General features: G+C 38.7%; 1 protein-coding gene across 5 annotated transcripts in view; it reads right to left on the bottom strand.

Annotated features, from left to right (window-relative positions):
• CACNA2D3 (calcium voltage-gated channel auxiliary subunit alpha2delta 3) overlaps positions 1-13,210 on the bottom strand; it is a 551,583-nt gene that overhangs the window by 125,532 nt on the left and 412,841 nt on the right. For 4 of the 5 annotated variants that reach the window (XR_010072843.1, XM_063348451.1, XM_063348450.1 and 1 more), the window contains one exon: positions 11,052-11,069. The exons of the other annotated variant lie outside the window; for it this stretch is intronic. Coding sequence is in view for 3 of the 4 variants with exons in the window: in XM_063348451.1 (XP_063204521.1) it covers positions 11,052-11,069 (18 nt within the window). In the remaining variant the exon portion in view is untranslated. The remainder of the gene's footprint in view (positions 1-11,051; positions 11,070-13,210) is intronic. 5 annotated transcript variants of the gene reach the window in all.

Consider the following 13,210-nt stretch of genomic DNA (forward strand, 5'->3'; position numbering starts at 1 on the left):
ACAGAAATGGAGTTTAGGATCAAGAAGGTTTACATCTGACGTGGAATCAATAGGGACATGAGGTGGAACCAACAGATGATCATGTTTGCTTTTTTTTGGCTTGTTTTCCTTTTTAATAAGGAGAGATATTTCACGCCCTGATATAATCCTTGACCTATTAAGCAATGGTACATTATTAAATAAAACAACTGTCAAAAAACCCAAACCAAAACAAAAACTCAGCAAAACACTGGAAGTTCAGAGGTTGCACTTGAAAGTCAAATGCGCCTGAACTAGCGTAAGAATTTGCTCTCCTTGGCCAGAGTAGTACAGTCAAGCACGCCGACGTGATTCGTGTGGAGAGGAGCCTTCTGTGGTACAACAGTCAACAGTCCCAAACACAAGTACACCAGGAAGTGAAAAAGCCTTTTGCTGATTATGGGGTGACATCTTGGAGCGTTTAGAGATTTTATATGATTGCCCAGGGTTGTTCTTCTCTGACATTATGTATTTGTCAAATATCAGTACGGTATTATTTTACGAGTCCGCCCACTCTCAAGAGATTACTAGAAACAATTTATTGGATAGGATCCCAGCCAAGGGACTGTCAGTAAAGTTTTAAGGTGTTTCAAATTCTTTAAATGCAGAAAGAAAACCAGTCTGGAGTTCCTGTGAAATTCTGAGAGAAGAAGCCATTAACTCCCAAAACTAACTATGGGCGCGTGCAGAGAATGATTGCCCTGTCACTACTACGCCTGCCCAGCACCAGCCAAGGGCTGGCCGCTGCAATCATTTCCACGGAAGCGCAATCTTACAGGCCAGCCTCTTTGTTTCTTTGTTTGGCGGACGAACAGGTTGTTGGCCCCTTCCATTAGTGCAGTCAGCAACTAACTGGATGATAGAAGGCTCGTACTTGTGGTGTTTCACCAACTCAAGCTGCAGTTTGCGCTTCACAAAAATCGTTAGATTGTGTGCCATTATCTGCTGAGGAGAAGCGCAGCCTTATACCCTGGGCAATGACATTTTGTCAGGAATACTTTGAAATAGTAGAATGCTAGCCACTGGGTATTTCTGCTAAGACAATTAATGCTAGAGTCCATTAATAAACTGCAAAGGAAGCCATGATCTAGGTATTTTGCATTGTTGCTTTGCAAGTCTGACAACTTCTTACATATAGCAGAACTGTGTAATGGCTCATGCAAGTTTTTGAAAAATTTAGTGATTCTGAGGAAAAAAAAAAAAGTAATATGCTCTCTAATGACTGATAAAACTTCAGCTTATAGTAGTTACATTCAGAAAGAACAAGTATCACTGATATCCCTCAGGACTGGCTAGGAATGAGCGTTGCCTTTGGTTTTTTTTAGTATGCACAAAATGCATGCTTTTAAGCAGGCAACAAATAGCTTGGTTAATCAGGGTTTTTTCGGTGTTGTTAGCATGATACTTATCCTACTATAATGTAATAACATCACCAGACGGATGGTTACTAGTTACATACAGTGCAGGGTCCTCGGGCATGTCTGAAACTTGAGGCACCATGAATTTAATCTCCATCTTTAAATAGGCTGTACCTCACCCGATTTTGTCCTTCCAGCCTCTTAGCAATAACTAATACGAGTAACTAATACTAGCAGTTACTGCCATTTTTACAAAGGCATGCCTCATGTGGCACAGTACTTCCCCCCAGTCTGACGATTCTATATTGTTTAAAGCTAGATGCTGGGCTTACTTGGCTCATCCTTACTAACCCCCGCTATTCTGGGGGCTGGCAGGGTTCATGGCAAACAAAGAGCAAGGTTGGACAAAAATATAGTCACACAATACGTTTGTTACGTATATGGTTTCTGCTGGAACAAAATGCTGCTGGCAGACAAACCTTGTTCACAAATAAGGATTAAGCTGAACCAAAGTTCACCCAAATGTTGGAACCTCATCTAAATATAAATGCAGAGCTACCGATCACTTTCAGTTCCTCCAACACTCTGTTTTGAGTTCTTGTTCTGTTCTGAAAGAAAACCCTCTATTTCTCCTCTTCCTCTCTACTACTGCACTGGGTTTTTTCCAGTGCTTAATAACGTCTCTTTAGGCATCAGTCTAAGCATTAACAAATCAAGTTCCTTTCTATCTCTTCAATTTTTATACCCCTAAGAAGTGTCTAAGTTTATTCCTTACCTGGGGCACCATATTATTAAACACACATAGGCTCTGACTGACATTAAAGTCCTCTCTCTCACCTATTTAGCAGCATGTCAATTACTGTGGTTTTATTTCCTTCAAGTAGTTACACAATATCAAGAAAAAGGCAAGGAAACAAAAGCTGTGCCATCCCCAATCCTCCAGGAAAATAAAAATTCCACTGGAAAGGTCCAGCGCTTGAGGCTACCAACAGATGTGAACTAAGGAAAACCTGTGTGCTCTGATGTGCCTTTCGAAACACTTTATTGCTCAGTAATTCTCCTATAAAATTAAATATAAGAAGCAGCATTCAAATGCATCTAAACACTTCGCAGATTCAGCACATCATCCTGCAGGGTAAAAGATGGAACCAAATCAAAATTGTTGGAATAGTACAAAAACAGTCTCCAATAACGGTTTTGTTGGATATTGCTGCCTTTTCCTAGGGATGAAATTTTCAAATATGCTTCAGGAAGTCTAGTTTCCAAATACCACTGACCTCTGCCAGGACCTGGGATCTAATTTCATTAGGCCTCTGAAAATTCTAGACAGCTGCGACTTGCTGTTGCCTTTTCAGGAACATTGCTAAAATATAACCATAAAGTAATCACCGAAGAACAGATTTAAGCCAGTGATGTTATCTGTGCACCAACTTAGAATTTTGTTCTACTCAAAGGTATCTGCACAGACAAACTTGTTAAGGTCCCTTGCAACGTTTCAAGAAAGTACTTCCTTGTTTCAGGAGTGGACGTGAATTCCAGTTTCTTTAAATTCTTGGGTTTGGACTGCTGGAACCGGAAAGAAACTAACACAAATAAAAAATATGATTTTCAGAGCAATGCTTCAGGCATTGTCAGATGCTTCAGTCAGCACATTAAGATTAGTCAAATGAAAAGAAATGAGAAAACAGATAGAAGTCACTTTCTTAGAGAGTCATTTCTTTAAAAAGGCAAATGGGGTCAGGCCTGTGTTATTTATTATTTATATTTATAGAATAAATTTTGATTTCTATTTTCCTATATTTATTTAGATCAGTATTTACAAAAGCACTAACCATCTTAAATGTCTGACATCAGCAACCCTCCACTCTTGCAGAGTAAGTCATCTTCACGCTAAACAAGGCAGGGCTGAGCATATGCAGTACGGCACTAAGTGCCGGCCCTTTCAGATTTTCCTTACTCTGTTAAGATATTTATTCCCCATAGAATAGCAAGTTCCTGCTTTTCCCAAAAGCCAAATTAGCGTGCTTACATGAGCCTTATGCATTTCAAAACAAACCCCCGAGTTTACCTCATCACAGGAATTCTGCAAAGGCATTTTATTCAAGAAACTGTTTATCCATCCAAATATTGGAATGTTTTAATTTGCAAGCATGGAATGTAATACGGGGAAGTAGGCAGCCCCATAAAACAAAGTGGTCACTGTTTAGGAAAAAAAAACAACAAAAAAACAAAACACACAATGAAGAAAAAAAAAAGAGAAAAAAGAAATTACCTAAAGTTTAGTTCAGTTTCTTCTGCTCCAATGCAATTAAGTTGTTCTCCAACTGATTCATTTTGATTAAGGACTGTAGTTGATGAGTACTGTAATCAGCATTTGCCTTAATGAATCAGGAAGATACCTTCCTGAGAGGACGCACAGGCTGTCTGTGCCGGTTCAGGTACGAAGGCATCTTCCCTCACAAACACAATCAGTCCGTGCTTCCTCTCCTAAACGCAGTTCTCTCGCACCTCAGCAGCCTCCACTGTTCCACCAGCCAGACTAATCTATTGATCATTATTGGTCTGCCCATTTCCTCAGACGGGACAGAACCGGTGGACGTGTCTGGGAGTCCCCAACAATGTACGAGACTTGAGGGGCTTCTGCTACATCAGTGGTTTGATCCTGAATAAATTCTCCACAGTAATCTGAAAGCAACGTGAAGGCCCATTCCAGCCCTCGTGGCAAAGGCACACCACGCACCGGAACCCCTGAAGCCTGTCTGTGCACAGTTCCTTTGCAGAAGGTGTTTTTTCACGTTCAAGTTTCTCCTCTGAAAACCAGAAAAAGGACTCCTCCCTGTGCTGAACGAGCATCTCTTCTCCAGTACGCTTAAGTTTTCATACCGCAGCAGCTGTTGTTCCACCAGCCATTTCAAAAGGTCTTACATTTTCTACCTTTCTGCTGAGCTGTTAATTTCTGATTCAGTTCTACATTTGAATACACTTCAAATTTCATCTTCTGCTAAGAATATAAACTCACAATAACATAATTCCCTCTAGGGTTTATTAATAAACCAAAAGCAACAAAACAAGCCTTAATTTAATCTCTTTCTGAGCTTAGCTTCTGCTCAATTCATTTTCTTTCCTTCTTGCCCTTAGCAGAAGGTACTTCCATCTCTTTTACATCACGAGTAAAACTAGCGTACCTCTTCCGTCAGGTGATTCCGGGAGTATTTAAGCAGAACCACCATTAGAAGAAAAATACAAGACAACTTTAGTCTCAAAGAGCTACGAAATGCCAGTGATTTGACAGTGCTTGACTGGATAATGAACCTACAAAAATGTTAAATTGGAGCAAGAACTCATGGGAATTCGGTTCAGTGAAATATTAAATGTGGGTGCATATGGCTGTACGTGCTTATGGGAGACTACTGAGCTGTACAGCCCCTCAGATGTTTCTTCTTCCTTCAAGTCTGGAAAGACACCCTCACATAAGCACAAGCAGTTTAACTGTTATTATTCCTATGACTTTCTAAAACATGGGATTACAATGGTAGGGTAAAAATACATGTATTTCAATGCTTGAGTTTGGTTTATTTGAAGTCTGAATGAATTATGCTATGGAACATTAATTTTTCAACATGTTCATCTAATAGAATTGCAGAAAAGTAAGTTCTTCTAGTTTCTCCAGCTTGCACCAGCATGTTTTGTCTAAGAATTGCTAGGCTACGTTACGTGACGCGGGCAAGAAAAACTAAAACTAGACCTCCAAAGAAAAACACAGAGTTTTCAACTAGATCCCAGGATTTTGTAAGTTATCATCTACAGTCGAAAATGATGAATGAAAGAGACAGTGTTAGTGGTTTGCCCCAGAAAGTTATTCTGTTGAAAAGACCTAGTGGTAACAGTTTGAGGCAGGAATCTATACAAGGGCCGCGGACACGCAGCTTGATAAAATGCTTAGCAAACAATAACAAACCTTTAAAAATCATCTCAAGAAGGAGGAAAAATGCATTCCCAGGCTAAATGACTCTTGGCTGCTCAGAATAAGGAAACAGAACTTACTCTCTGAGAAAGTCACAATCTGCAATGCCTAGCAGTAATAGTTTTATAATTGGAGAAAAACTTCTCTATTTTAGAAATAGATTTAACTGCTACAGTTTTCCCTTCAACTCCTTGCTGTGCAGGGTTACCCTCCTCAGAACATCCCCAAATACACCTCCAGAAACAACAAATAAACAAGCATGCACTTAATTCTCACATGAAGCCTATAAACCAAAGAGAGTTTAGCCTCAGCTCTAGCACTAACATCCCTCTCCCAGGACAAAGAATCAGGCAGACTCCAGAATTACTCCAGAGCCACTTATACAGGAAAGAATATCCATTTCACGAGGTGTTTCCATGATGGTCACAGGAATTTGAGAAGGATCCCTGAAATATTTTCCTTAGGAGTGTACAGTCAAGAAGATTTACAGCAGTTGTCCAGAATTTCTGACACGGAGTTAGCAGTGTCCCTGTCTATTACCGTTGATCCTGTCTACACATTCTGTGCCGTGGCTGTAACGAAACAGGGCTCTGCCACCGATGGACCGGTGGATGTCTCCTGAGATGGAAGAACAGTAAGGACAGAAACAAAGCCCACATCCTTTTTTAGATGCTATTCCTCATTTTTTTCAAAGACAATGTGCCATATTGTTTCACTTTAGATGAAGTGGTATTTTTATATTTTGTTAAATATACACGTTCTGGAATTATTACTGATGAATGAAAAAATGCAAAATAAACAATATATAAATTAATTTAAATAAAAGGCAAATTTGATGGGGCAATTCTATATTTTGTTGCTAATTTTTGAACTACAATTAGTCACAGAAAGGAAACAAATTTTGAGATCTAAAACTCATACTTTTTCCAGTATCTGAAAGAGAGTTTAGACTTTGTGTTTTAGAAAACCATAACTTGCGTCAGGGTTTCTAAAATTTTTCACCAACTTCCACCACATTAAAAAGATTCTATTCAGTCTTAATTTCCCAATTTAAACAATGCCTGGCAAAACAAAATGAATTTTTTTCCATTAACTTTTTTGTTCCTTGACATATTCCTCATTTTTGCGCTTACATTGGACCGTAATAACCACAGTGCATTTCCACAGGACAGATCACCTGTTGCAGCAAACAGCGTCAAGTAAAGCAAGATTCATCTTCCCTCAATTCTGATTCATGGAAACCGCCAAATAACCACAGCAATGCCCAAACTTGCTCATAGACTAATCTCTAGCCCAATAATATTCCTTTGCATTCTAATCTCTCTGGATCTACAGCGTTCCTAGTTGATTTTTCACCATCCCACACAGGAGATTTGATTTCCGCAATATCTAAATACATTACCAAGAGGCTGAAATGCAGAAAAGGTCCACAGGCCATTATATCTAGAGGACAGAGCTTAAAAGTGGTGCTAACATTCGGAATCAAAAACTGAAGCAAGGTTAGGAGATATGATGGGGCTACACAGAGGCACTTGATGAATCGTCTGAGGAGGGCTGTGCAGCTACGCTGACACAGGAACCTTTGGTCTGTAGACCTGGAAAGAAATAAGACTTAAGGGACTTGAGCAAGGAAAAAGGTCAAAGTGAAGGTCTGCTGGCATAACCTGTACAGCCTTGTGAAAAAAAAATATTGAAAAGCAGGGGAGAAACGCTGGTTTATTCAGAGGGACTGAATGTGGGGCGAAACCGTGGGGCACGGGAACACTGCACACCCTCCGACAAGGCACCAGTGTGAAAGTGCTGATGAAACCTTACCCATAGCAGACAGCAGTTCTGTAGGGATGTATCTGAAGTATGAGGTTCACGCTGAAGCTTTTGGTTTTTCTTCACTACCTTGTTATAGCCCTGGGACCTCCCCAAGCCACCCCCTTTCCTCATTTCCTCCATCCCCATGGGCTGGCTTCAGGAGGTGGTGTCTTCTCCTGCCAGTGCTGTGCTTTTATGTGCTGAGTAGAGTCATAAGGCAGGCTGGAAGCACCACAGAACTGGAATTTGACCATTTAATTGTGGTTTATATAGACTGCATGAATAAGGAATAGCTACTATTTTGGCTTAGATTCAAATTATGGCCTGGGACGATATAGGAACCTGTGTGAATGTATGAAGTTCGACAGACATTTCTGTGTTTACCACACAGAAATGAAACACAACACACCCCTCATATTGTAAAATAGTTACTTAGAGTTTACAAATTGCTGACTCAAAAATACTATTACAAGTCAGCTTGCTCATTGAGGAATGCGAGAGAGAAATTTGGAAACTAAATTTAACACGTAAGCGCAAATTTTAATGCAGTTTTCTGAACGCATCACTCATCTTTATATACACTCCAAAACTGAAAGACAATAGCCTCTCGTCAGCAGAAAAAAGATCCAAAAGAATGCTAAATTAGGGTCAAAATGTTTACTTTGTGATTATTTTGTACTTCATTAGATTCAATTTCTCTCCTATAATTTTATAAAAATGCTAAAATCACTAGTCATGCACTTCAATGAAATAGCAGCTTTGCAAATTTTCTATTCCCAGTGACAGTTAATTCAACACTTCAAAGTATAAGAAGGTAAATGATGCAGGGAATGAGAAATGATGCTCCCAAATGGCTGAAAGATGATAGCATCAAGGTAAAAGGAGGGCAAAGCACTACTTACAGAAGTTAAGGGATAACACGGAAAGAGAGAAGAAAGCTGTCAGGAACTTTTGGGCAACAAATATCATCAAAACATTTCTACATGGAGGAAATACGATTCCATTCATGAGAGAACCATTACAAAGAACTTTCCTAACTGTTCATAAACACAACTATCTGCTTCTGATTTGTGTGCCTAATTTATTCACTTCTACCTCTTCACACAAGCTAAGTAGGACAAAACATCACAGCAGGAGGAGGACAACAGATTTGGAATCCTGCTGTGTTTGCTCAAGGAAGCAGCACCTAAAGCTTTCCTACTCGGAAACAAAACACCTTTCTGAGCTATTAAGGAAGAATAGCCTTTTCTCATCGATGAATACAAAAGCTGCTTTTCAAAAGTGTTTCAAAGATAAGGGTCATTTTGCAAGCCAACCCAAAAAAGTCTGAAGATCGGTACATTTGAGTTATTAGTTTGTTTTGTTACTATTTTCACAGCCCCGCAAGATGCTTACCTAAAAACGTGCAGAAAAGCAACATAAAGGACATATAAAATTCACATTAATTTCTTCCATTTGTCTGGATAGTGGCTCTTTCTTTTAGATACATTATATCTTCTTAGATGTATTTTCTTCTGAAAGCTACATAACCATATTAAATCAGCATTTCTGTCACCTGAAATTATGGTGGGTTTGGGTTTTTTTTGTTTTGAAGTATTTTCTATTTTAAGTATCGGTATATTACAAAGATCTTTTCAAGAAAAATATCATGATGCAACAGACAGCCACCTTAAACTCCTCATACTTCATTTCACTTCGATTCTGAATTTGCAACAATTTGATTTAGAGCAGATAGGATAACTGGAACAGGTTTTAATTGTTATTTAACTGCCATAGACAGTCCAGAACCTACAGGTCTTGAAAATCAATAGCTAATCACCATAGGACATTGACTAAACACTGACAAGACTGTAGCCAAAGTGCTTCATATAAAAGACATAACACATTTCATCAAGACGACCAAGTATTTATAACAGATATAAAATAGTAAAGGTAAACTTGGAATGCTACGTTTTTCTTTCAGATCACTCAGAGATTAAAGGGAGCGTGTTTAGAGAGACATGACTGTTTGAAATGTTTATAGAGAAAACATTTGCAGGATGATACATAGATTCCAACAAAAATACAGTACAAGTTCAGACACCATATGGCAAAACACGTACACTAGTGACTAAGTCATTCATAAAGGCGTGCATCAGCCCTGGGCCGCTTCCCTTCACCTCGCAGGGAGCCAGAGATTCTCTGGGCTTGTCCAGACGCTGTTAGCCATGCCTAGGAAAAGGCTTATTTCTTACCTGAAGCTACCAAAAGCCCTTGTGGATTACTTGGATCTCTCCTCTCTCCCCATCCCCTTCCTTCCTTCCCTCCCCTCTCCTTTTCTCTGCATTAAAGTAGTACATAGTCGAGTAGACATTACGCACACATGTGCAAAATACATAGCTTTAGTTCTGCATGTTTGCTCAAGGGGTAAACAGGCTGAAAATTGGCATTTTTGACCTTCCATTAAAACTGTGTGCTTTTTCAGTAACCTCAAACTTGAGTAATTTGTACCAGGACATTATTTACTAGCTCAGAATTGTGGACATGAGAACATACAATACAGCGCCACATGACATGACGTGCCAAACAGCCTGGCTGCTTATATCTTTCTGCGCCGTCATATTATGACCTCGCTCTGTCTCTTTCTGCAAACTGTTAAGAGAAGCATTTGGCATAAACTTTTAGACAAGTACGTGAACATGAAAAAGGCAGTTAGTCCATCTAGCAGCCAGTCTTTTAGTCTTACTTTTCCAGGAAGCTGTAAACAAAAGATTTATTTAAACTATATAGTTCCAGAAGAAAAAAAAAAAAAAAAGCAACAATTTTTGTTGCCACGTCCCATTTGGTAAGCTCTGCAACTATCGAAACACAAGAAGAAACTATGGACACATGGACAAATAGCATACTACCTGCAGATTTGAAATAGAAGTTTCTGAGCTCCACAAGCAAGGAAAATTCAAGTCTGCATAGCATCATAAAAATAAAAGCTCCCATGCTCTATTTCTTGCTTTTTAAACTAAAAGTAGATGAGATCCATTAATTAACCATTTTCAAGTTCTGAGTTCCATGCACACCCTCACCATTCTACAAAAGCTATTCATTGAAGATGACTTAACTTATAAGCTTTCATTAAAAACTGAACTTAGATCATCATCCAAGACCGTTAATAACAGTGATCTTTAACTGACTAACTGCTATGAGTCTTGGACAAGCGATCGTTGCTATTTCCCAGTATATTCCGTTCATTTTTTCATTTTAATATTTTTCACCACAAACCAGCATCTAGATTTTCTATTTTCTGTAAGCTTTAATTATATTTGTGAAATATAGAAGGATGATGCAAAGGGCATCAAGCAATTCTTTGAGTGTGCCACAATCATTGTGCTATCATGATGTGCAGTGGTGACTCTCGTACCATACCATATCGATGCAGAAATTGTTTAAAGGCAAGAGCATATTATATGAAAACTGTATGCAACCTATTCGAGAAGTCAAATGTGGGATGTATTCAAAGGTGTGTCGACAGATACAGTGGGGAGCAGCGAAAGGGCACCAGCTATACCGTGGGTTCTGCAGTCTCTACAATAGAGACAAAACGATCCAGAGATGTTTCTCATGGAGTAATGGAGTGATTTTTTTTTTTTAATCCTTACTATTATTTCAAATTGTTGATAAAATAGCCTCCCTGTGGTTTTAAAGTTGTAGGCTACTATATGCCTATGATTTTAAAATAATTCATCTGTTTGAAGAGCTGCTCGCAGCAAGTACCTTAGCTGGCCTTGATGTAGCTACCCTTCTTGCTGCTCCACCCCAGCGCCCCCGCGACCTGTTTGACTGATCACCACTGCACTATGCTCACACCACCATGGAAACATGAAGGACTGGTGACTACTTTGAATGACTAAGATTTGATTAAAATGTTTTACCTTTTGAGCCTGAGGGAGCTGGAAAACAACAAAACAGAACAAGCAATCATTATACATTAAATTAATCTGAACAGCTACTTTAGCTGTTGTATTCATAAAAATCACAAACATAGTATAAAACAAATAAGCTAGAGAAATTAGGTTTATATTGCCAATTGCTTCAACTTATTGAGGGCTTATTAACTTAGTTTATTAGTCGACAGCTTCTCTACTAGGTATCAGAAAAGCACCATGCAATTTGTTAAATACCACGACACTAAGAGAGGGACTGGTTTCTCATCAGATATGGTATCACACTTGAACTGTGAAGTAGTTCCATCTTCCTGTACACAAATATAATTCGACATAAAGATAGTTTTAGTTTTAAAACCAGCCATTCTTGGTTTGAAAACATCTAAACCTACACTTATTATGAATGAAATCAACATTAAGAACAGTTTATGATATTAAAGTAGGAAAGAAAAACAAAACGGTAATAGAGACTTACTGACTGCTTACGCAAACGTATTATCATATATGCATAATAGACAATAATGTATGCATAGGACAATACATTTCTGTACCGTAAACACAAGTATGATTATATGTATATAGATGCAAATAAAAGGTAAGAGTTTATGCATATATGCATTTTTATACCACACAGATGTTCTTAGACATATGAGCCATACCTGGTTGTATGCACAGTATTTACTGTAAGCAACAACGCCTGTGAAAAAGGCACGGGGAGCAGGCAGCAGACTCCATTACACATGAAACACCTTCTTTATCAAGAGGTGAAAAATGGGGTCTGTTTCCACTTTAGGAAAAAGAAAACCCATTGTAGGTAACGGAGAGGAACGCAGAAAAATAAACTATTACAGGCATAATCCAGTTTTCCCTTTTTCTGAATTCTTCTCTTTTTACTTTCGTACTCATAGAAAAATTGACCACACACAGCAATTTAGCCTTGTGCTAAAGCCACCTTCTCAGAAAATACCTTGTTCCAATACGAATTGTTTCTTTACAGGCATCAGCTGAACACAGACACAGGGAGGTGAATCAATACCCAATGCAAAAAAACCCCTTCAAGATTTCTAGTGAGTTTCTGACTGGCCTTTTGTCCTTGCTCTGAATTAAAATAAATAGAAAAAGTAACTCCCATACAGTACTCTGCTAAAAGCTCATCTCCACATTAGCACATGTCGGGAAAGAGAATGGCCACATGATCTCTAATGCACGAACACTGAGAGCAACCAGACAGAATTTCTCTGGTTTCACAACATAAAATGTAACAAATTTCATGGCCGGGAGAATTGCTGCAAGTAAAATTCTTTCATCCTAAAACTTGAATGATCCAATAGCAAAATACAAGCAATGATCACATTAAAGTATCATCTATATGTGTTTCTTTAAAAGCCAGTTGTTTAAATAGTTGATTATATAGAACAAACCACAAGGGTTTCTGCAGAAATTGCAGATACTTGATGAACTGTATGAGCTAAATCCTGTGTAAGAGTTTAAAGCGTTACTTGGAGCAGTTTAAAGCTTTTCTGAATGCTTATCTACTTAATAGTCTTTGACTTCGGTAACTACTTTGACTCTGCTAAATGGAAGCTTTTTCTTTTTTTCATTAAAACAAAAGGAAAAAGCTACAACATGAATTTTTAAATTTCCTATCGTGGTACTGAAAATGGTTTTCTCTCGAATAGGTTTTTTTTTTGGAGGGAGAGGTTGTTGGTTTGGGTTTTGTTTTTTTTAATGCCACCTTCTTGCTAAATACACGTAAAAATGACAAGCATCCTTTCATTGGTACCTCAGATGAAGTCAGGTGCAGTAAAGAACGATGTCCAAATTTCCACCTTTGGAAGAAATACAAAAGAACTCTACAGTTTGCCCGAGCCCACTACACATAGCAAACTCATACGTGTTGATAACGAGCTGTTTTGTATGCTGTATTCTACACACCAGTACTTCCAGTACAGGCATCCAAGGAAACATACGCAACGTTAGGCACACAAGTATCATCGCAGAAATACTTACTTCCAGATAACATTCAACCTAAAAGCTTATAGTCCACATAGCGTGGAGACAGGTTCCGTGAGGATGGGGGCGGTGGGGAGGTTGGGTGAGAACATTAAAAACCTGAACACACACAAAAACCCAAACCGCACTTGCAT

Source organism: Chroicocephalus ridibundus, chromosome 10 (assembly GCF_963924245.1).
Source record: "Chroicocephalus ridibundus chromosome 10, bChrRid1.1, whole genome shotgun sequence".
NCBI classification, from domain to species: Eukaryota; Metazoa; Chordata; class Aves; order Charadriiformes; family Laridae; genus Chroicocephalus; species Chroicocephalus ridibundus.